General features: G+C 40.4%; 1 protein-coding gene across 1 annotated transcript; it reads right to left on the bottom strand.

The window, feature by feature from the left end:
- Positions 1-14,417: 14,417 nt before the first annotated feature.
- Positions 14,418-21,783, bottom strand: LOC132820107 (heat shock transcription factor, Y-linked-like). Its single transcript, XM_060832033.1, has 2 exons — positions 21,208-21,783; positions 14,418-15,206 (listed from the first exon to the last, which is right to left on the bottom strand). The coding sequence occupies exons 1-2, from the start codon at positions 21,781-21,783 to the stop codon at positions 14,418-14,420; spliced, it is 1,365 nt and encodes a 454-aa protein (XP_060688016.1).
- Between the last annotated feature and the right edge of the window lie 5,825 nt (positions 21,784-27,608).

The following is a 27,608-nucleotide window of genomic DNA, read 5'->3' on the forward strand; positions in this document are numbered from 1 at the left end:
CATTCAATGCCATCACCATCACCGAATCCCCTGAAATCAATATCCTGGGGTTTCCACTGATTAGAAACTGAAGTGGACAGTCATATATATACTGTAGCTACAACAGCAGGTCATAGGCTAGGAATCTTGCAGCACGTAATTCCCCACCTGACTCCCCAAAGCCTAGTCATCATCCGTAAGGCACAAGTCAAGAGTGTGATGGAATACTGCCCTCTTGCCTGGCTGGGTGCACTTCCAACAACACTCAAAAAGCTTGACACCATCCAGAACAAAGCAGTCTGCTTAATTGGCACCACAACCATAAGCATCCACTCCTTCCACCACCAACACTCAGAAGCAGCAGTGTGTACTATCCACAAAATGCACTGCAAAAACTCAACAATGTTCCTGAGACAATGTCTTCCAAGCCCATGACCACTTCCATCTAGAAGGAACAGGGCATCAGATACAGGGGAACATCACCACCTGCAAGGTCCACCCCATCCTGACTTAGTGCTAATTGGTCAAATTCCTGGAAGATCACTCCCCCCCCTCACATTATAGTGAGTCTACGTTACAAATAGATCACAGCAAGTCAAGAAGGAAGCTCACTAACCACTAAAGATGGGCAGCAACACTACATCCCATAAAAGAATAAAAAGAAGAACTCAAAAACCACCCAATTCACTTGAGGGGGAGTCCTAAGTGGCCTTTGTCTGTACAAGTAAATATCTAAATCATCCAATGTGGGCTTCATCGACATCAAATGAGGAGAATTACAATCTGAGTTAAATATCCCCCCCAGTTCTTTAACGGCAGGACACAAGAGGGAGGGCTGGCCTTCCAGATTCATTTGAAAGACAATCTAACTGACCTAACTTGTCAGATCAGACAAGATTGGATTTTATTGTCATGTGGACTCAAATGCAGACGTACAGGAGGACAGTGAAAAGCGTACAAGGTCGCCAATCCCAGTGCCATCTTAGATGCAAATACCAAGGTACAAAATCTTAGATACAAGGTGGAAAAATAAAGAGATAACGTTAAAAGTTAAACATTACAGTCCTTCTTAGAATAAGGTAGAAAAATAAAGAAATAAAGTTAAAGGTTAAACATTACAGTCATAGAGTCATAGAGAAGTACAGCATGGAAACAGACCCTTCGGTCCAACCCGTCCATGCCGACCAGATATCCCAACCCAATCTAGTCCCACCTGCCAGCACCCAGCCCATATCCCTCCAAATACTTCCTATTCATGTACCCGTCCAGATGCCTTTTAAATGATGTAATTGTACCAGCCTCCACCACTTCCTCTGGCAGCTCATTCCATACACATACCACCCTCTGCATGAAAAAGTTGCCCCTTAGGTCTCTTTCTCCTCTCACCTTAAACATATGCCCTCTAGTTCTGAACTCCCTCACCCCAGGGAAAAGACTGTTGACTTATCCTATCCATGCCCCTCATGATTTTATAAACCTCTATAAGGTCACCCCTCAGCTTCTGACGCTCCAGGGAAAACAGCCTTATTCAACCTCTCCGTGCAGCTCAAATCCTTCAAACCTGGCAACATCCTAATACAAAGTTGAAAAATAAAATTCAACATTACATTACTTCTTAAGTTAAATGGTGTCCAATGATTGTGAAAAACAGTCAGTGTGTTAATGAAGACAACATGTTCTGGTCAAGGCTCACCCAAATGTGAACAATAGTATGAAACAGTCAGATAATACTGGCATCCTTTTGTAATGGTTGTTGCAAATATGTAATATTATACATTATATTATCATAGCCTTCAAAGGGGACACACTATTAAAGGGATAGATGAAGAGAAATTTAGAGGAGGGAGACACAGTCCACAAGAAAATATCTTCTCCCCAAAGTAATAAATTATAGACAGCAAAATTAGAGGAAATAAGGATAGAGATTTCTCATGGACCCACTGGTCCTCTCAGAGTCATTCTGGTAAAAAGTGCCTCCTGGCTATCAACAGAGACACCTGCTAAGTGTAGTTTATTTAAAGGCCAGCACTTGAAGTCCATGAACCTGGAATTACATTCACAGGATTACAGGCAATTCACCCAAAGGACTATACCAAGTGTCACAGTCAAGGCTGAAATGTATTAGAAATAATCACCTGGAAATACCCCATTGTTGTGCAGTAATTAATAATCAATGACTATTAATGTTTATTACTCATCTGGTTTATGATATGTGAACAGTTATACTGACATCATACAGATCAATGGTGAGAACCCATTCTAGATCATACCATTCAATCTTATCGCCTTACCTTAAAAGAGGGTGCATCCAGATGGGGAGCAGAAAAACTTCAGATTTGTGAGAACCAAGTTTGTAGGTGGTGTCAAACAAATCAGTGTTCTGTTTCTGAAAAGTAAGACAAAAGAATACATTATAAATCCTTTTCAACAGAATCAAAGCTTTGGACAAGGTTAGAGATTATGAGGAGCGAGGAATATATTCCAAAAAGAGAACTAATTTATCCCAATCATAGAATGATATAGTACAGCAAGAGGCCAACCATCCCATTACGCTTCTGCTGCCTTTTTGAAGTAGTATTCCTTTTAGTCCTGCTCTCCATACTCTTTGTCCACAGTCCTGCACATTTTTCCACTTCCTGCAGATATCCAGTTTGCTTTTCAAAGTTACAACTGAATTTGCTTCCACCATCACTTCAGATCATCAAAACACCCGGTGTGACCAATGGTTTCCTTATTTCATCTCATCTTTTCCCAATTATCAAGTCACAGAGCTGCACAGCATGGAAACAGACCCTTCAGTCCAACTCATCCATGCTGACCAGGTATCCCGAAATTAATCTAGTCCCATTTGTCAGCACTTAGCTTGTGTTCCTCTAAACCCTTCCTATTCATATACCCATCCAGATGCCTTTTAAATGCTGTAATTGTACCAGTTTCCACCACTTCCTCTGGCAGCTCATTCCATGCATATACCACCCTCTGCATGAAAAAGTTGCCCTTTAATTTTAAATCTCCTCTTCCCACCTTAAACCTATGCTCTCCAGTTTTGGACTCAAGTACCTTGGGAAAAAGACCTTGTCTATTTACCCTATCCATGCCCCTCATGATTTTATAAACTTCTATCAGGTCACCCCTCAGCCACGGTCACTCCAGGGAAAACAGCTCCAGCCTATTCAGCCTCTTCCTATAACTCAAACCCTCCAACCCTGGTAACATCCTTGTAAATCTTTTCTGAACCCTTTCAAGTTTCACAACATTCTTCCTGTAGCAGAATTAAAAGCAGTATTCCAAAAGTAGCCTAACTAATGTCCTATACAGCCACAGCATGATCTCCCAACTCCTACACTCAATGCACTGACCTTTAAAGGCACGCATACCGAATGCCTTCTTCACTATCCTATCTACCTGCGATTCTACTTTCAAAGAACTATGAACCTACACTCCAATAGTTTGTTCAGCAACACTCCCTAGGACATTACCATTAAATGTATAAGTCCTGCCCTAATTTGCCTTTCCAAAATGTAGCACCTCACATTTATCTAAATTAAACTCCATCTGCCACTCCTCAGAATATTGGCTCATCTGATCAAGGTCCCATTGTAATCGAAGGTAACCCTCTTCGCTGTCCACTACACCTCCAATTTTGGTGTCATCTGCAAACTTACTAACTATACCACCTATGTTCACATCCAAATCATTTATATAAATGGCAAAAAGCAGTAAACCCAGCACCGATCCTTGTGGTACTCCACTGGTTTCAGGCCTCCAGTCTGAAAAGCAACCTTCCACCACCACTCTCTGTCTCCTTCCTTTGAGCCAGTTCTGTATCCAAATCGCTAGTTCTCCCTGATTTCCATGTGACCTAACCTTGCTGACCAGTCTACTATGCAGGACCTTGTCGAACACCTTACTGAACTCCATGTAGTTAAATCAGGTTTCCCACCACCTATTATTGGAAACAGTTTCTTCTCATTTACTCCTATCAACTCTCTTCATTAGTCTGAACACTGTATTGAATTATACTTTAGCCTCCTGGTAAGGAAAACCAATTTAATTTGTCAAGTCTTGCCATATTACCAAACTCCCACACCCGGTACAATTGTCAAAACTTGGCTCTGTGCGCGAAGGCCTTTTTCCAAAATGATACCTAGAACTGACTAAAAGCAGACGCAAGCTATATGTTTTATGAAGATTGTTGAGTACACCTTCCTGACTTTTGTACTCACTGATTTATTTATCAAGCTAAAAATCCTGTACTGTTTAAACTTGTGCTGCCACCTTCAAAGATTTGCACCCCTTTTAAGTTGCATTACTTCATTCATGTTGCATCCAGTCATCTGTCCAAACAAACTGTATCACAGAACACTTTTCTGTATTAAATTTCATCTGCCACTTTGCCAGTCTATCTACATCCTACTTATGTCTGTTTAAGTCAACACTACTTACAACATTTCTCAGCTTTGTCAGTAAATGTTTAAATTATGCCCAAGTTCCTTACACTAATATAGATCAAAGAGCAGTTCAGTAAACAACTGTGCAGACAACCTCATCCCTCATTCCCCTCTCCCCACATTATCCCAGTTCCAAGCTCAGCACCATCCTCATGAACTGTCCTACCTGTCAATCTTCCTTCCCACCCATCCACTCCACCCTCCTCTCCGACCTATCACCTTTAACCGCCCCCCCATCCACCTATTGCACTCTCAGCTACCTTCCCCCCAGTCCCACTCCGCTCCCATTTATCTCTCCACCTCCGAGGGTCCCTCCTGATGAAGGGCTTTTGCCTGATACATTGATTTTCCTGCATCTCAGATGCTGCCTGACCTGCTGTGCTTTTCCAGCACTACTCTAATCTTGACTCTAATCTCCAGCATCTGCAGTCCCCACTTTCGCTAACCTCACCCAACACAGTGAGCAGTGGTGAGGATCTCTCATACGACATTGTGATCAATGTTTAATGTTCAAAGTTAATTGCATCTATTTCTTTTTATACTTCCTCCCTCTGCATTGACTCATTAACCCAAAAAGATTCCAACACCACATAATTACCAGCCACAAACTCCATTTCAAGGACATCCATTTTTGCACTTTTTCATGTGTCACAGTTATTTTGGAATTTCTTGGAAGGAGGAAATACTCTCCCTACGCTTACCTGCTCCTTTTAGAAGTAACTATTCACAGTTTATCAACATCTCTTAACACCTCAAGGTTAGGCCAGAAGCAGTTTTCCTTTTCCATTTTATAAGCTGCAATTAGTAATTGACTAAGCCAAAAATACATTTGAGGGAATCTTACTTGCCAAAATCAAAGAGTTAAAGTTTTGATTATCCTCATATCTCTTACTTCTTAAGGCCAGCATTTTCTTTTATTTTATATCTTACTCATTCAACCTCAAATATTTATCACCTGTTTGTGAATTTAAATGGAGTAAATGAGAAGAAAGTGTTTTCTTTGGCAAATGGAGTGGTAACCAGAGGACGCATACTCACTAGCAAAGGAAGCAGGGAGAACATGAGAAGCTTTTCGTCAGCATTCCCATTGGAAAAGGGCAATGTTAGTGAGAATACAGAGATACAGGCTAATAGATTAGATGGGATTGAGGTCGACAAAGAGGAGGTTTTAGCAATTTTGAAAGATCTGAAAATAGATAAGACCCGAATGGGATTTATCCTCGGATTCTTTCGGAAGCCAGGGAGAAGATTGCAGAGCCTTTGTCTTTGATCTTCATGTCATTATTGTCGACAGGAGTTGTGCCAGAATAATGGAAAATGTTGTTACCTTGTTTAAGAAGAGGAGTGGGGACAACCCTGGTAATTAAAGACCAGTGAGCCTTACTTCAGTTGTGGGTAAGGTGTTGGAAAAGGTCATAAGAGATAGGATTTGTAATCATCTGGAAAGGAATAATCTAATTAGGGATTATTGAGTTCTTTGAGAAGGTGACAAAACATTTGAATGAAGATAAGGTGATTGATGTGGTGTACATGGACTTCAGTAAGGCGTTTGACAAGGTGCCACACAGTAGGCTATTGCACAAAATACGGAGTTTCGGGATTGAAGGTGATGTAGTGGTTTGGATCAGTAATTGGCTAGCTGAAAGAAGACAGAGCGTGGTGGTTGATGGGAAATGTTCATCCTGGAGCTCAGTTACCAGTTGTATGCCGGCAGGATCTGTTTTGGGGCCACTGCTGTTTGTCATTGTTATAAATGATCTGGAGGTGGGCGTACAAGGATGGGTTAGTAACTTTGCAGATGATACTAAGGTAGGCAGAATTGTGTACAGTTCAAAAGGATGTTGTAGGTTACAGAGGGACATAGATAAGATGCAGAGCTGGGCTGACAAGTGGCAAATAGAGTTTAATGCGGAAAAGTGCGAGGTAGTTCACTTCGGAAGAAGTAACAGGTATGTGGACTACTGGGCTAATAGTAAAATTCTTGACAATGTAGATGAACAGAGCGATCTCCGTGTCCAAGTGCATAAATCCCTGAAAGTTGCCACTCAGGTTGATAGGGTGTTAAGAAGGCATATGGTGTGTTGGCATTTATTGTAGGGGGATTGAGTTTTGGAGCCACGAGGTCAGCTTCAGCTATACAAGACACTGGTAAGCACCTGGAGTACTGCATGCAATTCTGGTCACCGCATTATGGGAAGGATGTGGAAGCTTTGAAAAGGGTTCAGAGGAGATTTACGAGGGTGCTGCCTGGTATGGAAGGAAGGTCTTACAAGGAAAGGCTGAGGGAACTAAGGCTGTTTTGTTGGAGAGAAGAAGTTTGAAAGGTGACTTAATCATGATGTATATGATAATGAGAGAGTTAGAAAGGGTAGACAGTGAAAGCCTTTTTCTTTAAGATGGCGAATGCTAACATGAGGGGACATAGCTTTAAATTGAGGGGTGAGAGGTTTATAACAGATATTAGCGGTAGTTTCTTTACTCAGAGAGTATTAGGGGCGTGGAATGGCCTGCCGGCAACAGTAAGACACTTGCCGATGTTCAGGGCCTTTAAATGGGCATTGGACATACATATGGATAATAATGGAATGGTGTAGGTTGGATAGGCATCAGGTTAATTTTGCAGTTCGGCGCAACATTGAGCGCTGAAGGGCCTGTACTTCACTGTAAAGTTCCATGTTCTAAAGTTATGCACTGCCTGAAAGAGGGCTGGCATATGGATAAGTTGGGCTGAAGGGTCAGTTTCCATGCTGTAAACTTCTGTGACTCGAGGACAAACTTGAAAGTTGGGAGGAAACAGGAAAAGAGTGGGAGTAGTTGCATCTCAGGGCTAGTCTCTTGGTCTCCTAGTCCTAGTGCTCACTCACTTAATGCCTACCTTGGGCCTTCTTCCTCTCCAGAAAACAACACAATCTGGACTTAGCCAAGAAAAGTACGATCCAGCCCGACAGTTCAATGAAAAATTTATGGATTGTAGAGATTTCACTACAGATGTAAGCGTTTGCTTTATGGCAAATTGAAGGTAAAAGTTCTTTCTTATTGCTCCTTTTGTACATCCTTTAATATTTATTCAACTAAATGATTATCTCATGTTTTCTTATCTTCAGTAACTACTCGTGAAAACACACAACATTTTCTAATAACTCTATTGATAAAAAATTCTGAATTCTATGTTTCCAAAGAGTTTTAGTTTATAAGTAATATTTATGGACTAAATATCACCTCTGCTAATAGCTTTTGTGATAAAAGGTATCTGAATTATATACAGGTATATATAAAATCATGTTTTTGAGGTTGGAATTTTAAATAGTGGCATATGAGGTTGGTTACTTCTCAAGAGTTTTAAAAAATTACTAGGTCAGATAGTCCTTCCTAAACAGTGACCTAATCTAGTATGTAGCGAACAGCATGGACCATCTGGAGCGTTAATGGAAAATGATTTTTACAATTGTGGTTTAGGACAGGTGGGGTAAACATAGAAAGCCATTAGCTTATCTTTGCTTCAGTATAATCAAGAATTGATTTTAGATGGGAAAACTTAGAGACTAAAGGGAAATTCAAAGAAGACATGGTGCTGATTAGAAGCAAGTAAAGTATTCTCTAAAAAGGTGGATAGAATAGTTCAGGGAAAACACAGTTACCTCAGTATGAAAGTTTTGTTTGTGCATCTTGCAGACCAGGAATGATCAGCTAGAAATTTGTAAATTATTAGAAGCTGAGCAAATCTAAGCTCTCAATTTTATGAGTATTCATATAAGACTTAACAGTTCAGAAGAAAGAACTGGGAAGAATCTGTTAAGTCAAACTCAAAGTTTTGATATGGAGTGGTTATTTCTCTGGATTTGAGACTCTGTATCAGATAGTGTTAGGAAACAGGCTGTGACTTTGTTTTGATGGTTGTTTAAGATCTTTCAAATTGTGTTCTATATTAAATATTTATATTTCTATAAACCTTTGTTCCTTTTTGAAAGAAACTATGCAGACTTGCGTGACCATGTTTCAGTGAATGTCTGCCACATTAACTGAAATTTTAAGATATGATCCATCAAATTAGATTTCATTCTAACATCTGGCTTTTCTAGTAGTGCTGACAATTGGGATCATAATACTTTGAAATGCATACTACACCCAAGATTTAATGACACAGGAAAACATGCCAGCATAATAAAAACACTTGTTCAAAATACTGAGCTCACAGCAAATACCTTAATACCGGAATTACCATTGATTCATCATTCTATCATCAATCATAGCTCTGCACACTTTGACAATTTAAAATGGTCTCTGTCCCTAAACTGAAACAAACCCATTCTTACTTCACACTTAACAATAGCTCGGCAATGACAAGATGTAAGTGGTAACAGTGAAAAGATATAAAAGAATATAAAATCCAGCCTATTAAACTGAGGTGCAAATTGTTCTGTGGTTAGAGTCTTAGAGTCATGGAAATGTACAGCACTGAAACAGACCCTTCAGTCCAACTCACCCATGCCAACCAGATATCCTTAATTAATCCAGTCCCTTTTGCCAACATTTGACCCATATCCTGATGCCTTTTAAAAGTTGCAATTGTATCTCTTACACCACTTTCTCTAGCAGCTCATTCCATTCACGTACCACCCTCTGTTTGAATTAGTTGCCCCTTAGGTCCCTGTTATATCTTTCTTCTCTCTATATTTTGGACTCAAGTTTTGGTTTCCCCTACCGTCAGAAAACGACCCACCCTATTTACTCTATCCATGCCCCTCATGACTTTGTAAACTTCTATAAGGTCATCCCTCAGCCTCCGACACTCCAGGGAAAATAACCCCAGCTTATTTGGCCTCTCCCTATAGTTCAAACCCTCCAACCTCAGCAACATCCTTGTAAATCCTTCATGCACCCTTCCAAGTTTAACATCTTTCCATAGCAGGGAGACCAGAACTGAACATGGTATGCCAATAGTGGCCTAACCAATCTCCTGTGCAGCAGCAGCAATGACATCCCAATTCCTGTACTCAATGTACTGACCAATAAAGTGTACCAATTGCCTTCCTCACTATCCTGTCATCCTACGACTTGTTAGATATTTGTAATCAACCTATTAAGAGATGTTTTGATACACCTCTGGAGCAGATAGGACTTGGACCTTGGGCTCCTGACCTAGATCTAAGAGTGTGGTGCTGGATAAGCACAGCCAGTCAGGCTGCAAAAGCCTGAAATGTCGATTTGCCCGCTCCTCGGATGCTGCTTGACCGGCTGTGCCTTTCCAGCACCACGCTCTTGGCTCTGATCTCCAGCATCTGCAGCACTCACTTTCACCTCCTGACCTAGATGTCAGAACACTACCACTGTATCACAAGAGCCATATCTACGTTTGTTAAATGCTAATGGAAATCAAGTCAGTTGCTGAATAGGCAAACAAACTAATTTTGAGGTGGTAAGCAAGAATATATGTAAAAAGACAGCCAGCTAATATATTCAGTTAAACAGAATGAGAAGAAATACCATATCCATTTATCTCTCACTGCTGAGAATCTGGGAAAGCTACATTAACACCAGTGTGAGAAATTTGATAGTTAACTTGCAAAAGCAACAGGTGATGTCCTAGTTATACACTACTTTTAATACAGGCATATAAATGCTGTATAAATTGTGACTTATTTTAAAAAGAACTTAATTTATATCCAGTTGTTTATATCAAGTTAGGTTAACACAATGCACTGGCCTGCAGGAAAGATTATTCATTGCCCTTTGTCAAATTTCCATAACATCCCAGCTGGTTGAATATTAAACATTTAAGTGTATTGAAATACCACAATGAAGCCACTATCCCATCAGGACAATTACTGTGATGTAATTTAGCATGCAAACAAAAAAAAACAATTAGTAAATCTGTTTTGATGATGTATGGCCATATTTACAGTATAAAGTATCAGAATTTTCTGTAAAACCATGTGCATTCTCAATAACAATAATCAGTAATATGCTCAGATGAAATACAATTGCCTTACCAGAATGGTACTGAGATATACAAGTTCCTTTGTAGAAATACTCCAAACAACTGCAAAAGAAACATTTGTTATTCAAAAGGAGCTAGTTCAAAGGATATAAGTAAGATGCATACAAAATTGTGGTTACCTGTGAAATCTGTGTATCGGGCAGGTACTGAGCAGTACATTCTCCTTCAGTTCTGGAACTGCAATTTAAATCCAACCCTGTCTAATGGAATGGCAATCTCTTCTCTCTCCCCTGGCTGCATTGATCCATTGCGAAGTTAGGCTGAGATTTCTGATTGTGTTTTCCTGCTGTTCATAACATCATAACGAAAGATTGGCTGTGTCACCCAAGAGAGTGACAAATGAAGATGAAATTAAATCAAACTGATGGAAATTGAAGAGTTCCACCACAGCTCATGACTCACTGGAGAACTTCCTGATGTCACTTTGATGATGTTCTATGCAAGGCAGCTCTGCATAAATTGTTTTTACTCTATTATTTTTAAACATATAACACACAAACAAAGAGTGACTGAAAGACCTTGGTGAATACTGTTCATCACTTTTGGTAACATTTATTGGAATTAGACATTCCAGTTGAAACGTTATCCCCTTTATATAGACAATCGAAAGGTGACACTAAAATAAGGTGACATTTTACCACAGATGTCCAAACTGAAGAATTATAATACATTATTCCATAGAGAAATAGAAACTACAAAGAATTCTAAACATGTGCTGGATGTCTACGAAATTGAAGAAGCACAATGTAGACGAATCTGAGAGACACAATTTCAGTTAATGTGTAAAAACCTTGAATGATGATGGTTATTTCCCAAGAGTGGGACTTGGTTCTATGTTGTACTGTGTACTCTGTCCATACAACTGTCTAACAATTTAGTAAAATTCATGATTAAAAACAAACAAGTCTTTACTATTTGGTCTATTAACTCATGCAACATGTCAAAGAAGTGAGTAGGTGGGGATAAAGAGGTACAGCAATCTTTAGAGTTATTCTTACAGAGTTACTTAGCAGATGCTCAAGTTGAATGTGGCCTATGAGTTTTGATGAATTTGCCTTCCATTGATCAGGAAGATCATAACCCTGCAGCAAAACAGGTCTAATTTGCAGTATTCTAAAATTAAGCTCCAAATGAAGTTTAACCACTTTGAGAAGGCGCCTGGAAACAACTTAAGACATCAGATCAGTTACTGTGACAGAATAAGAAGCATATCGACATCGGAACATTCCAATTTAGTCATCGCCGCTAATATTTATCATAATCTACACACAGTATAAAATTACAACACATTGTGCCACATAACACCAACCAAAAAATAAAGTAGCAACCGAGCATTCATATTTCAAATGATTTTTTTACAGAATACCCAACAAAATCATATAATAACAGAAACATGGCTGTTACCAAACGCTTTTGAAATGGATATCAAATAATCGTCTTTGTTTTCATATGCTTTATATAGAAACAATATAATATCTTCCTCTTATTGCCAGTACAAATAACCTGATAAACTCACTCATATTTGTCAGATTTACATTCACTGATGGCAACAAATTGGGAGAGAGTTGTAACAAATTGTAATGCATGTAGGGAATGACTAAGGGAAGGTAGGAATCAGGATGGCAGTCATATTTCAACAGGCAGTGCATATTAGATGCAAACATAAGAGAAAGAAGAGCACCTAAAATGAGTAGACTTTAACTGGAATAGAGGAGCTGAGGCTGAGGGTGTTCAAATACACAGGTCATTAAAAGCAACTAAAGTAGACATGTCTATTATAAAGATAAGCAGAATCCTTGGTTTTGTAGCCAGAGGGCTAGAATACAAAACCAAGGAGTCTGTTTTGAATTTGCACAAGATTCTAGTTGAGACCTCTCTTGGAGAGTTACACACAGGTTTAATTCCTCTCTTACAAGAAGCCTATGACAATTAGTAGAAAGTGTGCCTTTATTAGGATCTTGCTTGAAATAAGGGTTTTTCAATCTACCAAAGTCTGCGGAATGATGTGCTAAAGATTCTTAAGACTATGAAATGTTGTAGAATAATTGAAATGCCATGCTCCCGCTGTTTGGTGAAACAGTTGCAAGGCTCAAAATTAAGTTGTTCGATTGGTGAATTCTCTCCTTCAACTTCATAAATGAAGTAAAGACCATAAATACTTGAAAGAAAATGAATAACATGGTTGTTTGAGAGATGTTTAAAGAGTGTAAGGAGCAGGAGAATGAGATCATATTAAGTGACCGATCCAGAAAGGCATCAAATGAGACCTGATGGGCCAAATAGCTTATGTTGTAACATTTGAGCCATGCTGTGCACACTCAAAAAGACCTAAGCTTGAATCATCGTCCTTCATTTATAAAATGATGGATGATAATTAATGTAAATTTCTATCTTCTGCAAATGATTTTACCTCAGACAATAATTCCCTCACTAACTCTGTAACTGGCTGAAAAACAACAGCTGGACAAGATGGTTTTAGGGAGAACTCTATCAAACTCAAGGTTTGAAGGTGCCGGTGTTGGACTGGGGTGCGCTATCTTGAGAATGTAACTTAGAAGATGCTCTGGGATTTACATAGCAAACCAGCATATGCCATTCTAAAAGAAGAAAGATTTAATCTAAAATTGTTTAATGTATCACTCATGACACTGGACTCTTTTGGCTATAAATTCTGTGATCATGATCTTACACTCCACGACCACTTGATGAAGGAACAGCACTCTGAAAGCTAGTGCTTCCAAATAAACCAAATAAACTATAATCTGGTATTGCATGATGTCAAACTCAAGGGATATTCTTTGTCATGTGCCATTGTCTAAAAGGTCTAGTGAACTCCGCAGAATGGTGTGTCTTCCTAAATCCAAGAGTATTGCAACCTCTTCCTAATGGCTGGTATAAAATTATTCCTCCTTTTATTTTAGCAGAACATTCTAATGGCTTCTGTATCCAGAGCATGCAGTGCATCTAGTCACTGAGGGGGGAACAAATCAATTCCATCCTCAAAGTAGTCCTCAGATGAATTATTTTAGTACAAACTCTGGCCACCAGTATTAGATCGAAGTATATGTCCAATGGGTATGGCTAATGTTCAATTAGACTGCAGAAGGAATCAAAGATGTCCAAAACTGGACAATCTGTAAACAAGCATAAAGATAAAGGTTTATAATATTTAGATGCTTTGTTACCAGAGCACCACATCTAATAAAGTCCACTAAATCCTCAAGAGTGGAACACTGACTTTGGAAACATGTAGAAATATTTCTCCACTCTGACAATCTAACATCAGCCCTCAGAAAACTGGGATACAGGAACCTGAATCTGACAGAACAATGTTAGTCACTTTAACTACTCCTCCTCTTTAAACATGTCGGATTATGTGGCAAATCCTCAAACATTGATGGGTTCAGTGACGTTCTGAAAGTTTATTTTACAACAGCAACGGGACCCATGAGTGAGTTTACTTTATCAATTTAAGCTGAGATGCAACTGTCAAATCACTACAGCTTTTTCTTTCTTAGTATTTTATTTTTTTCTTATTCTTACAGCTTGCAGACCCTTCCAGAGGGGCAACAGGTTGCAACAGATATACACATCAGGAATACAGTTTTTAACAACATTTTAATGCGCATAAAAAATAAACCAAAGTTGTAGGTTATATTTCAGTCTAAGCTCAGCCTAGTACTGTGTCAATTTTAATAATTAAACAGTAATGCTTCTTTACAGTTACCATATTTCCATTTCACGATGCACCCATTTCGATAGGAAAATAATTAATGATTTTTTTTATGGCAAGCGCCAACAATTAAAGAAACTTCTCAAAAGTCAAGTTAGGAGACTAAAAAAAAAGAGTCACAGCAAAGGAAGAGAACAGGGAAAAAAATCACAGGCAAATACACCAATGTTGATAAGAACATTTGTTCAGGAGTTTATTTTAACATGTTCTTTAGATATCATTTCTGGATAAGTTCTCTTCATCACTTTAAATACTCTTATCTGTGTGGCCCTGTCATATAATCACTGTTTCTGGGACCACTTCTTGTGGAAGATCCACTACCTCCTTGACAGTTGCAGTTGGGGCAGTGGTGATGGTGTGGAGGAGGCCGGTGATGGTGGACCGAAGAGCCCGATGACATAGAAATAGCAGATGCAGCCGCCATCATGGGCATGGAGAACCACGGATTGCAAAATGGCAACAAGCTGGCCAGGTGTGCTTGGGCGGCCGCCGCAGCAAGGTCTGGGTACATGCCTTGGAAACCTGGCATCCCCATCATAGGTCCAAAACCAGCAGCCATGGGGGGCATGAGATGGTACACTGAGGTGGCTGAAGTGGTGCTGCTAGTCTCCACAGCATGATTGCCAGCCCGGATCAGGCCGCCATGTTGTGACGGATGAAACTGAGTCATTTGGTTTACTTTAGTGCTTTGCTCTGTAGCTATATGGTCGGCTGGTCTTACTGCAAGGGCAGGGGGAGCCGGATTGCTAGGACCATTTGTGTTCCCAGTATTGGTGACTCGTTGATTGCTGAGGTTATTTTCAAATGCAAATTTTTGCTCACTTTCCCTCGTAGGTGACACTAAGTTGTTCTGCTGTACAGCTAATGTCTGTATTAGTTGTCTTGGGCCTCCTGGTGTCCCCCCACTGACAGGGAAGTCACTACTGGAATCCCCTTCTGTGCAGTTAAGATTAGGAATCGCACTTTTAATGCCAACTCTTCGCTTCATTCTGGGCAGCAGGTGAGGGTAATCTCTTCTGAAATTCAGGTTATGGTAAAACTGAAACTGAAATGAAAATACCATCATTTTATTAATCACCAAACGGATATAACTGACTTAACCTTTTCAATTTTGAATTCTTTTGGAAGCACTGTAACTGGAGCACACCAGAACGTTGCCTTAGCCTTACAGGGCTGTGGCTATTGAAACTTTAATCACTTTCTTAAGCATCTGAAGTATATTGGGTTGTTGGATGAATCCCTGAACCTATCATCACATGACCTGCCTACAACCACTCCAAGCTCTTAGGAGCTCAATTGCCTATTCCTGCTCTTACTTTCTATCTTTCTATGTTTCCAATGATCCATCCTTGTGCCATTTCACCTTCTCACACCAATTGAAATGCAAAGACTCGTGATCTGAGTGAATGACTGCCCATCATCAAACCGCCCTTATTTATATTCTTAAACTAATATTCGCAAGAGCTCAAGAGAAGTATTGTTAAAAATAGCAATTTTCTTCATGTGTATTTTTTTCTCTCACAGATTGCTCACAGCAGTGTCTTGAAGATTGTTTTTAAATTCCTGGAGGCTGCTGAGCAATTCTGAAAGATCGGCTGCTCTCATCATACATGTTGCAGAGGCTTATCCTTTGCTAATGGATTTCTGTACATCTTTCAGACAACTTTTCAAATGATTAACTAAGCTTTCCATAAGCAGTCCACAACTATTTCAATAAGACAAAGTCCCTCCATTTTATTTCAAAATTTCAATAAATGCAAAGTACGATGAAATTCAAATTTTCACGGTTAATAATTATTCTTCCTCTCCCCCTGCTATTTTTATGCAACGTGAATAAAACAGCTTTTTAATTTGTATGTCTTGGGTGATGATAAACAGTGGTGAAGAAATATCTATTGCCCATGTCTCTTAAGATGTTAAGAATTAACAACGTAATAAAGGGAATTGCAAGTCTAATATAGGCTAGACCAAAAGTTTAGAGCAAGATTTCTTCCCTGGAGTGCATGTGAGAGCCACCTGGATTTTTAAAACAATCCTGCATCTTTCAATATCTGTACACAATGAGGAAAATAAACTTGATTGAAAGATTGAAATTAGGAGAAATAGTAAGCAATAATGCTGATATGTGTAATCCTTGGTAAACATTATTGTTGCTGGCATTTGAGTTAGGACAAGAGATGTACAGCACACAACCAGACCCTTCGGTCCAACTCGTCCATGCCAACCAGATATCCTAACCAAATTAGTCCCATTTGCCAGCACTTGGTCCATATCCAGATGCCTTTTAAATGCTGTAATTGTACAAGCCTCCACCACTTCCTCTGGCAGCTTATTCTATACATGCCCCTTTGGTCCCTTTTATATCTTTCCCCTCTCACCCTAAAACTATGACCTTTAGTTTGCCTGACAAACCTGTTAGAATTCTTTGAAGAGGTAACACATAGATTAGACCAGGGAAATCCAATGGATATTATCTATCCAGACCTCCAAATGGCCTTTGATAAGCTCCCTCATGGGAGGCTGTTGAGTAAGGTGAGGATCCATGGTGTTCAAGGTGAGCTACTGGTATGGATTAAGAATTGGCTGTCTGACAGAAGGCAGAGAGTTGGGATAAAACGTTCTTTTTTGGAATGGCAACCGGTGACAAGTGGTGTCCTGCAGGGTTCAGTGTTGGAGCCGCAGCTGTTCACTTTATATATTAATGATCTGGATGAAGGGACTGGGGACATTCTGATGAAGTTTGCTGATAATACAAAGTTAGGTGGACAGGCAGTAGTACTCAGGAAGTGGGGAGGCTGCGGAACGATTTAGACAGTTTAGGAGAGTGGTCCAGGAAATGGCTGATGAAATTCAACGTGAACAAATGCGAAGTCTTGCACTTTGGGAAAAAAGATTACTGGCATGGACTATTTTCTAAACGATAAGAAAATTCATAAAGCCAAAATACAAAGGGATCTAGGAGTGCCAGTCCAGGACTCTCAACTTGCAGGTTGAGTCCGTGGTTAAGAAAGCGAATGTAATGTTGTCATTTATCTCAAGAGAGTTGGAATATAAAAGCAGCAATGTGCTTCTGAGACTGTATAAAGCTCTAGTTAGGTCCGATTTAGAATACTGTGTTCAATTTTGGGCCCCACACCTTAGGAAGGACATACTGGCACTGGAGCGTGTCCAGCGGAGATTCACACAGATGATTCCTGGAGTGGTAGACCTAACATACGATGAATGGCTGAGGATCCTGGGATTGTATTCATTAGAGTTTAGAAGGTTAAGGGGAGATCTAATAGAAACTGACAAGATAATGCATGGCTTAGAAAGGGTGGATGCTGGGAAGTTGTTTCCATTAGGCGGGAAACTAGGACCCGTGGGGACAGCCTTAGAATTAGAGGAGGGGGTCAATTTAGAATGGAAATGATGAGACATTTCTTCAGCCAGAGAGTGGTGGGCTTGTGGAATTCATTGCAACAGAGTGCAGTGGAAGCTGGGATGTTAAATGCCTTCAAGGAGAGATTGATAAATTCTTAATCTCACAAGGAATTAAGGGATACAGGGAGAGTGCAGGTAAGTGGCGTTGAAATGTCCATCAGGCTTGATTAAATGGCAGAGTGGACTAAATTAGCCGAATGGCCTTACATCCACTCCTATGTCTTATGGTCTTAGTTCTGGACTCCACCACTCCAGGGAAAAGACCTTGTCTAATTATCCTATTCATGCCCCTCATGATAATTAAACTCTATAAGGTCACTCCTCAGCCTCTGATGCTCCAGGGAAAACAACCCCAGTCTATTCAGCCTCTCCTTGCAGTTCAAATTCTCCAACCCTGGCAACATTTTTGTAAATCTTTTCTGAACCTTTTCAAATTTCACAATGTCCTTCCAATAGAAGGAGACCAGAATTGCACACAATATTCCAAAAGTGGCCTAACTAAACTCCTGTATACCCGCAACATGACCTCCCAACTCCTATGCTCAATGCTCTGACCAATAAAAGGAAAGCATACTAAAAGCCTTCATCACTATCCTGTCTACCTGCGACTCTACTTTCGAGGAGCTATGAACCTGCACTCTAAGGTCTCTGTTCAGCAACACTCCCCAGGACTTTACCAATAAACGTATAAGTCCTATTCTGATTTGCTTTTCCAAAATGCAGTGCCTCATATTTATCTAAATCAAACTCCATCTGCCACTCCTCAGCCCATTGGTCCATCTGATCAAGATCCCGTTTTACTGAGGTAACCTTCTTTACTGGAAGAAAGTGAGGACTGCAGATGCTGGAGATCAGAGTCAAGAGTGTGGTGCTGGAGAGGCACAACAGGTCAGGCAGCATCTGAGGAGTAGCAGAATCGACATTTTGGGCATAAGCTCTTCATCAGGAATCTCTGAAACATCGATTCTCCTACTTCTTGGATGTTGCCTGACCTGCTGTGCTTTTCCATAACCTTCTTCATTGTCCATTGCACTTTCAACTTTGGTGTCATTTGCAATCTTACTAACTGTACCTCCAATGTTCACATCCAAATCATTCATATAAATGATGAAAAGTAGTGGACCTAGCACCGATCCTTGTGGCACTCCACTGATCACAGGCCTCCAACTTCAAAAGCAATCCTCCACCACCACCATCTGGCTTCTATCTTCGAGCCGGTTCTGTATCCAAATGGCTGGTTCTCTCTGTATTCCATGAGACGTAACCTTACTAACCAGTCTCCCATGAGGAACATTGTCAAACGATATACTGAAGTCCATATAGATCTCGTCTACTGCTTTGCCCTCATCAATCGTCTTTGTTACTTCTTCAAAAAACTCAATCAAGTTTGTGAGACATGTTTTCCCACACATAAAGCAATGCTGACTATCTCTCATCAGTCCTTGCCTTTTGAAATACATGTAAATCCTGTCCCTTAGGATTCCCCCCAACAACTTGCCCACCACTGATGTGGTGTAAGTGTAAGTATAACAATTGTAAGAACTCAGAAAAGGTTCCAGCAATTCAGTTTCTTTCCTAATCTTCTCACACAGCAAATCTGGAACCAAACCATAAGGAAAAAACATGAAGCACATTGGACAAATCTGCCCATAAGTGGGAAGCACTGAACATTTGTCAATCAAACTGCAACTTCAGATGAAACTAAGCCTAGGCTGCATTTGACTAACCCAATCAGGTAATATCAACTGAATACGACAAGAGAATTGATTAAAACAACTCATGGATCTCTTTTGGCATTGCCAATGGAAAGTTAGTACAAAGCAAATTCCTCTCAGGGTACTGAGATTCGCTACAGGTATCAGTGGTTAGGATCAGGAGTATCTTTTGCTGTAAGTGAGAATTGAGAGTGTGGTGCTGGAAAAACACAGCAGGTCAGGCAGCATCCAAAGAGCAGGAGAATTGATGTTTTGGGCATAAGCCCTTCATCACTTTCTCCTATGTTATGCTGTAAACAAGGAATGGTGGTGTTCAAATAAGGAGTGCTAAATGTCCATCACAAACTTGATATACATTGTACATGTTTTCCTGCTTCGGTATGTTTTGTGTGTTAATCCACAATGCATTGTCGTGAATATTTTTAATAATGGTTCTTCCATTATTTTATCTTTTGTGTGTTTTGCTCTCAGCTTTCTGAACATTGTGACTTTTAGGAGGGCACTGTTCAAAAGGGGCCTCATGACCTCACCTGACACCACTCATTCTTCGTGCGTCATCCAGACAGTGATTGTTGGGTGGGTTATGTGGTCAAAGGCAGCATCAGCCAACATCAGTACACACTTAACAGTGATCCGGCTGGAATCCCAAATACATTTTAGTCACAGGTGCAATCACTTTGGCTGAAATCAATTATTCAAGCACATGAGGAACTAAACTTACATTAAACCTTGGCTTTCTGGCTCAATAATCCAAAACAATATGCATTTACAAACTGAACCATCTGATTTTAATCGTTATGAATGCATTTGGTTTACATATGGTTCAATATGGAGATCATTCCTGGTTGCTGTTTAAGAACAGGGTGGGTCCCATTTTTACAACCCATGAAAGAACACAATGTGTTGGATATACTTCTTCAGCAATCTGTCTGTTGCATATCTACTTGGGCAGATATCGCATCGACATGAATCTCCACCACATATTCTCTCAATTGCAGGTCTGTTAATGAAAGATGTCCAGCCTCCAATTCATTCTGACATCACAGATAATATAATTAACATAGCAACAGGGAATGACCTATTATGGCATCATCACCTTAGCAACAATGTCAGTCACTATTGCAGGTCAACCTAGTAAAAATGTACAGAGGATACAGGTCAGGAGGTTGTGTCCATTTATTCCATGAGTGACTCCAACCTGGTCATAATCTAGGAGCATTGTGATGATCAAGGTTGTGAGTTAAATAAGATTACATAGACAGCCAGCACTTGTCCATTATTCCAAAGACACACCATTAAAGACTTAAATTACCATTATTGACTATGAACGTAAGGGGAATGTGGTTGGTCAGAGGATAAACTGGTCAACAGGCTTAGAACTAGTTCTGTCAGAATGCTGTTGGCAGCTTGGAATGGCTCTGGTCACATTTAACAGACAATTTTAATAATCAGAGGGAAATGCATAACTTCCCTATAAAACTGCCATTGAACTCTACCATCTCCTTTACTGTAGGATTAAACAGCTTACTTAAGCCGGACAGGACAGACTTTAAAAAAAACATTTATAAATATTTTGCTATTTGCTCACAACAACTGCTGGCAGTGATTGTTGTTGTTGGAACTATTATAAACATGACCTGGGAGGCAATAAACCACATCCCAAACACGCAGTCTCAGAAATGTTGAGCATCTGCTGCTACCCACTGAGGTTGACCTTAAGCCATCTACCTACATCTCCAGTAGACTGAGGTGTCTCAGAACAGAAGGCAAGAGAGAGGTTTGGGATTTGGAGGGGATGGGGGTTGTGTGAAGGAGGGAAATGTGCGTCCGTGCGACATCAGCGACAACAATTGTTTGTTACTCTAATACTTGTTTTTGCTTTGATGCGTTTTGTTTCTTTTTTTCTACCTTGGTCATTGAAACTGCTCCTTTTTCTTCAGCAATGAATTCAGAAAGAGAGGCAGATCGTTGAAAATCTTGGCGGATTTTGCTAAAACCATACAGATTCAGCTGCCGAATGAAACTTTTCATGCAGTCAGTTTCAAAAATCCTGGAGGGACCGCGCCGCTCCAGCACCTCTTTCTTAAAGGATTCCTCATCTATAACTACACAGTTTCCACCCTCGTCCCACCGGATGGATGCAAACTGATCGCTCTCAACGATTTTCCAGAGTTTTTTCGGGAAGGTAAGTGACATAAGGTCAGTGTCACCTACCTCCTCGTAGTAAACCAGCCGGGGTCTTTTTAAAACCGACTCCTCAGTCAAAGCTTGGAGAGCATTTTCTTCCAAAATTGTCCTCAATTCCGAGTCTCCTGATGCTGTCTGGTCACACCCGGAACCGGCTGAAAGCACTTCATGTGTTTTGTCAGTAGAGTGAGGGATTTGTTTCTGGTCAGAGCAACCTGCGTCCCCCGCTGAAGAATTTAAGTCACCTTCAGTGTCGCTGTCCTTTTCCACTTTGATGGTTTTCTGGAGTGCAGACATTTTTTTTTGTTTGCTTGTTTTCAAGTTTTGGAAAGATGTGGGGGGGGGGGGGGGGGGGGTGGTGGGGATGCTGATGCTGGGAGGGAGGGGGAAGCAAAAGCTGCTGAAGGTGTTGTCCTTTATTGGTGCCACAGGGAAATGTCACAAGGGTTCAACGCCGCTGATTGAGTTTTGGGTGCACCACACAGGAGCCGGAGCTGGGACGGAATAAGTTGGCTGATGTATTTTTTTTTCCCCCCCACATGGTGAGGAGTTCCAGATCGTCATAAAACAAAACCACCAACGCGCTCAGAGCCGTCACAATGCGGGTTGCCACAATCCACGGGCCGTCACAATAAGGAAACTTTCACCCCCACCCTGGAAAAATATTGTCCATCCTCTTCCCCCCCCACCCCCTCCACCACCACACCCCCGCTCCCTCACCTCTTCCCCTTTTTACACAAAATCCTGGGGGGAAAAAAAAGGGCTGGAGATCAGAAACGAGGAAGGAGGGGTCGCTGGAACCATACTCTGCTTTCTCTGTCTCCAGACCCGCTGAGTTTCTCCAGCAATTTTCTTTTCAACAGCAGAGTTTCAGCGCCAGAGAGTCTCCTGGGGCCTGAAGCTTGTTAAGATTTTGCCTAATTAGTGAAAAGAAGAATCCCGTTGAGGTCTGATCCACGATTACAGAAACAAAACTAATTAGTGGAGTTAAGAAGAGGGTTATTTTTCCCTCCCGCTAGCAGGTTCATCCTGCAGCGCTAATTCTACTCACCAAAAATGAGCCACTAGGCACTCGCATTCCATGCCTAGTTCCAAGCTAGTGAGGCGGGCATGTTACCCATTTAAAGTTCGAGAACACACTGTGATTGTTTCGTCCCCAAGATCTCTAATCATTCGCTTTACCAGGTAAAACTGCGTGGCGAATGAGCACCAGCTATCCTGAGGGAAACTTCAGAGGGAACCAGCCACTAGATGGTTCAATTAGTCTTTTGCCCCAATAACAAGATCAGATGACGGATTTGCATGTCAAGACCAAAAAGTGTGATGCTGGAAAAGCACAGCCGGTCAGGCAGCATCGGAAATGCCTGATGAGCTGTGCTTTTCCAGTTCAACACATTTTGACTCTGATCTCCAGCATCTGCAGTCCTCACTTTCTCCTTGCATGTCAAGACCGCCAAAGACCTCCATCAGAGTTTCTTCAAATTATAAATTTATATTTACTTCTCGACGTGCTGCCAATCCTTTCATTGTCCTCATCAACAGTCAGTCAGAGAGCTTTGGAGCCTTACCAAAACCCACTGCGTGGAAATCCGCACACGAGATTACATTCACATCAATGTAACTATCCAATAAACCTTTCTTCAAAATCGCCCAGGGCACCATTTTGCCTTATGGAGAAAGTGTGGCTCATTTTGCAAGATACACTGACCATTGCCCCTCTTTGACTTATAAAATAATTGCATCAATTGCTCCTGAATCACATGATCACATTCAGCAGCATCAAAAGGTATCCCACTCTTCAGTGAATGTAATTCTGAATTAATCTCAGGTCAGCCATGCACGGAATTTCATACACTGTCTGTTATGTCATCTTCCTCCTTGGCATTATCCTGAAATGGCTCTGCCTTACTTGCTATCTCAGGTAAACATTAACTGGTGGGAGAAGGGTCTACCTGGGATTCTGGTCACCATGCTCTCTTAATTCATTACATATTTCATTGTATGCTTCTCCTGCATTCCCAACGATAGTTCTCTGTGTCAATGATCAAAGTTGATTTTTTAAAAAGTCTGAATCATAAAAGTCTTATGGCAGAGAAATAGACCATTCACCCCATCATGCCAGCACCTGTTGTACAGTATGGACACAGACCCTTTGCTCCAACTTGTCCATGCCAATCAGATATCTAAATTAATCTCATTCATTTGCCACCATTTGGCCCATATCCCTCTAAATCTTTCCTATTCCAGTACTCAACCAGATACCTTTTTAATGTTGTAATTACACCCACCTCCACCACTTCCTCTAGCTGCTCATTCTATACTTCTGCATGAAAAGGTTGCCCCTTACGTCCCTTTTATATCTATCCCCTCTCACCTTAAAATTATGCCCTCTAGTTTTGGACTCCCCTAACCTGGGGAAAAGACCTGCTCTTCAAATGTACATCACTACCTAATGCCAACCTCTTGCCTTTTCCCCATACCCTTGTACATTATTTTCATTCAAATAATTGTCCAATACTCTGTTGAATGTATCAATTGAACATGCCTTCACTACATCTCTGAGCTGAACATTCAATTCTCCAACTACTAGATGAGTGGGAAAAGATTTTGTCTCAGAGTAACCTTGATTCCTTCGCAAATCACTTCAAATCTATGCCCTCTCATTTTTGTCCATTCTACAAGTGGGAACAGTTTCTCCCTATCTTTCCAACCCACACATGATTTTGAAAGCCTCTATCAGGTTAAAACAAAAAAGATGAAAATAAACCAACCAGAAAATGTGAAAGGTTTACAAGTAGAAAGCAAATGTGTAGCTAAAGTAAATGTTGGTCCATTAGAAGCACAGACAGGAGAAGGAGTGAGGAAATTAAGGAAATTAGCATCAGCAGAGACAAAGTACTGGAGAAACTGAAGGGACTAAAAATAGACAAACCCACAGGACCTCATGGCCTACATCCTAAGGTTTTAAAAGAGGTAACTGCAGAGATAATGGATACCATAGCTATTCTTTTCAAAGATTTCCTAGATTCTGGAATGGCATCTGCAGTTTGGAAGTTACCAAATGAAACACATATTCAAGAAAGGAATAAAGAGAGAAAACAGGCGTCTACAGATCAGTTAAACTGACACAGTCATTAGGAAAATCTATTAGTAAGTTAGTTCTAAAACACCACACACAAACACACAAGGGGCTTGAAGAAAATTTGCACGTCTTGAAGTTTGTAAACAAGAGATAAATGAAGAAAGTGGAATTCAAAACTGTAGAAATCTCATTTATCTTTTTAATTAAAAAAACTTCTGGCTGGATGAACTTATTAAACTTGAAATAGATTTCAGCCAGTTGCATTTCCAAGAAAGGTTACAGTTGCAGTTGTTTAACTAATGAAGAGTCAGCCTTTGACCTGTGGTAAACTACTTAATGATAGTGTGATCCAAATTATATATTCCTTGAATGACAATGAGACATTCATTCTCAAAGTATGTCATAACATAAAACTACAGATACCTTCTATCTGATGGCCAAACCTTCAGAAATAAGTATTGCTCTGCAGAACGCAAATTGCATATTTTGATTTGCAAATCAGTAAGGATGAAGAGTTATCCCTGAGTTACATTAACGGAATAGAAAATCAGCGATAATGTGTAACTGATGATTTGCTGGCATAACCTTTCACTTAATTGGCAAAGACCAACTTCCTCTCTTGGCTCACTAGTTTGGCAAAGACAAGATAGATTTAAATCTAAAAACAGCAAGTGCTGAAGAAACTCTGCAGAAGCTGCTCGTACTGTTGAGTTTCATTAGCACTTTTTGTTTCAATTTCAGATCACCAGCATCTGCAGTAGTTTGTTTATATTGTAAGTGTAAATGTACCCTTAATAATCAAGAAAGCTGCTTACATCACAACCTAGAGTCAGAAATTAGGATTGAATTACTGAGACAAGGTCCTGCAGAGATGAAAGTCTCCATGGAACACTAACTTAAAATGAATTAGCTCCTCGAAGAGAGAAAATAGCAACAACAAAAATGCCCTGTATGATGACTCATCACATTTACACTGCACTCCTGAATTGCATCAGATTTCTGCAGATGAGTTTCCGCAGATTTTTAAGAATATAATAAATTCTCGACAGTACACCAATGTAATTATATTCTAGACTGCTTCAAGTGGTAAAATAATTTAGTAACTAATTGAATTCCAGAAAGAATGATGGCAAGTTGTAACTCACCTCTACAGAATCTTTTTAATAAATGTGGAACTGAAGATCCCAAGGGGAAATCTTACTTTGGAACTTGAAATAGTGCTAGAAATTTCATCTGAAAACCGTTCTTGGCAGGGTGACAATTCTTGACGTTCCACAGTTTTTTTGACTCCTCAGTGAGCTGCACTATGATCATATAATGCGAAGTCAGGCGGATGACAGAGATTGGGGATGGGTGGCAGGCGCCATGGTTGGAACAGCAGAAGCCTGAGAGAAAATGTCTTTATTCTTCTAATGTGCAGGCAGTACTGTTTCTGTACAAATTCAGCATCAGTGTACTGAAGGAAGTCATTCAGCCCACACAAAAGCAAAAATCTGAGGACGTTAATAATCTGAAACAGATGCAAAGGATCGAGTGATAGAGGTCTATACCATGGAAACAGGCCCTTCAGCCCAACTTGCCTATGCCACCCTGTTTTCACAATTAAACTAGTCCTATTTGCCTGCATTTGGTCAATATCCCTCTGTATCTATTCCATCCATGTATCTATCTAAATGTTTCTTCAATGATGAAAATGTACTCGCCTCCACCACTACCTCTGGCAGCCCATTCCAGACATTCACCACCCTCTGTGCGAAAAAAGTTGCCCGTCAGGACCCTTTTGTATCTCTCCCTTCTCACGTTAAAGCCATAACCTCTAGAAAAACTCAGCAGATCTGGCAGCATCTGTGGTGACAGACACAGAGTCTCAAGTCTGGTCTGACTTTCTTCAGAGTTCTGAAGAAGAGTCATACCCGACACAAAGTTAACACTGTTTATTCTTCACAGATGCTGGCGGATCTGCTGGGTTTCTCCAGCATTCTGTGTTTGTTCAATTCAGTCCGTTACACCTTCAAGAGAAATGCAAAATTAACTCATCCTATTACCTGACCCTCTTTCTATAGGCCAGCATCTAATTCTGCTTAAAACATCGTCCCTTTTTCTCGCCCTTACAAATTGAAATTGTCTTTCATCTTAATTGCTCATGACAAAGTATTCTATTCTCCAGCAGTTCTCAGAATAAAGGATATGTCCTTAAAACCTCCTCTTTCGTGAGAAATTTAAAATTGGTGCCCACTGACTTCTAACTTAAGGAGGAGTGATTTGATGTGATTTATTACTGTCACATGTACCGAGATACGGTGAAAAGTATTGTTTTGTGTGCTAACCATACAAATCATATCTTACATAAGTAATAGAACAGAATGCAGAATATAATTTTACAGCGACAGAGAAGGTGCAGAGAAAGATCAACTCTAGTACATCAAAGGTCCATTCATAAGTCTGATGACAGCAGGGAAGAAGCTGTTCTTCAATCTGTTGGTGCGTGTTTTCAAACATCTGTATCTTCTTCCCGATGGAAGAGGTGAAAGAGAAAATAACTAGGGTGGGAAGCATCTTTGATTATGTTGGCTGCTTTCCCGAGGCAGCAGGAAGCATTGACAGTCGATGGAAGGAAGGCTGGTTTTTGTGACGGTCTTGGGCAGAGAAGTTGTGATGCATCCAGATAGGATACTTTCTATGGTGCATAAATGAAAATTTGTAAGAGTCATTGTGGACATGCTGAGTTTCCGTTGCTGTCTGGAGGAAGTAGAGTTGTTGGTGTGCTTTCTTGACTGTAGTGTTTATGTGGATGGACCAGGATAGATTATTTATGATAGTTACTCCAAGGAGCTTGAAGCACCATTGCTACAGCCAGGGGATGTCCTCCACTCGCTTCCTGACATTGCTGACTAGTTCTTTCATTTGCTGACATTGAGCGAGAGATTGTTGTATTTACACCATGCCACTAAGCTCTCTATCGCTTCCCTATACTTTGTCTCATCGTTGTTTAAGATCCAACCTACTCTGGTGGTGCCATCAGCAAACTTGTAAATGGAGT

The sequence above is a fragment of the Hemiscyllium ocellatum genome, chromosome 11, assembly GCF_020745735.1.
Source record: "Hemiscyllium ocellatum isolate sHemOce1 chromosome 11, sHemOce1.pat.X.cur, whole genome shotgun sequence".
Taxonomy (NCBI): Eukaryota; Metazoa; Chordata; class Chondrichthyes; order Orectolobiformes; family Hemiscylliidae; genus Hemiscyllium; species Hemiscyllium ocellatum.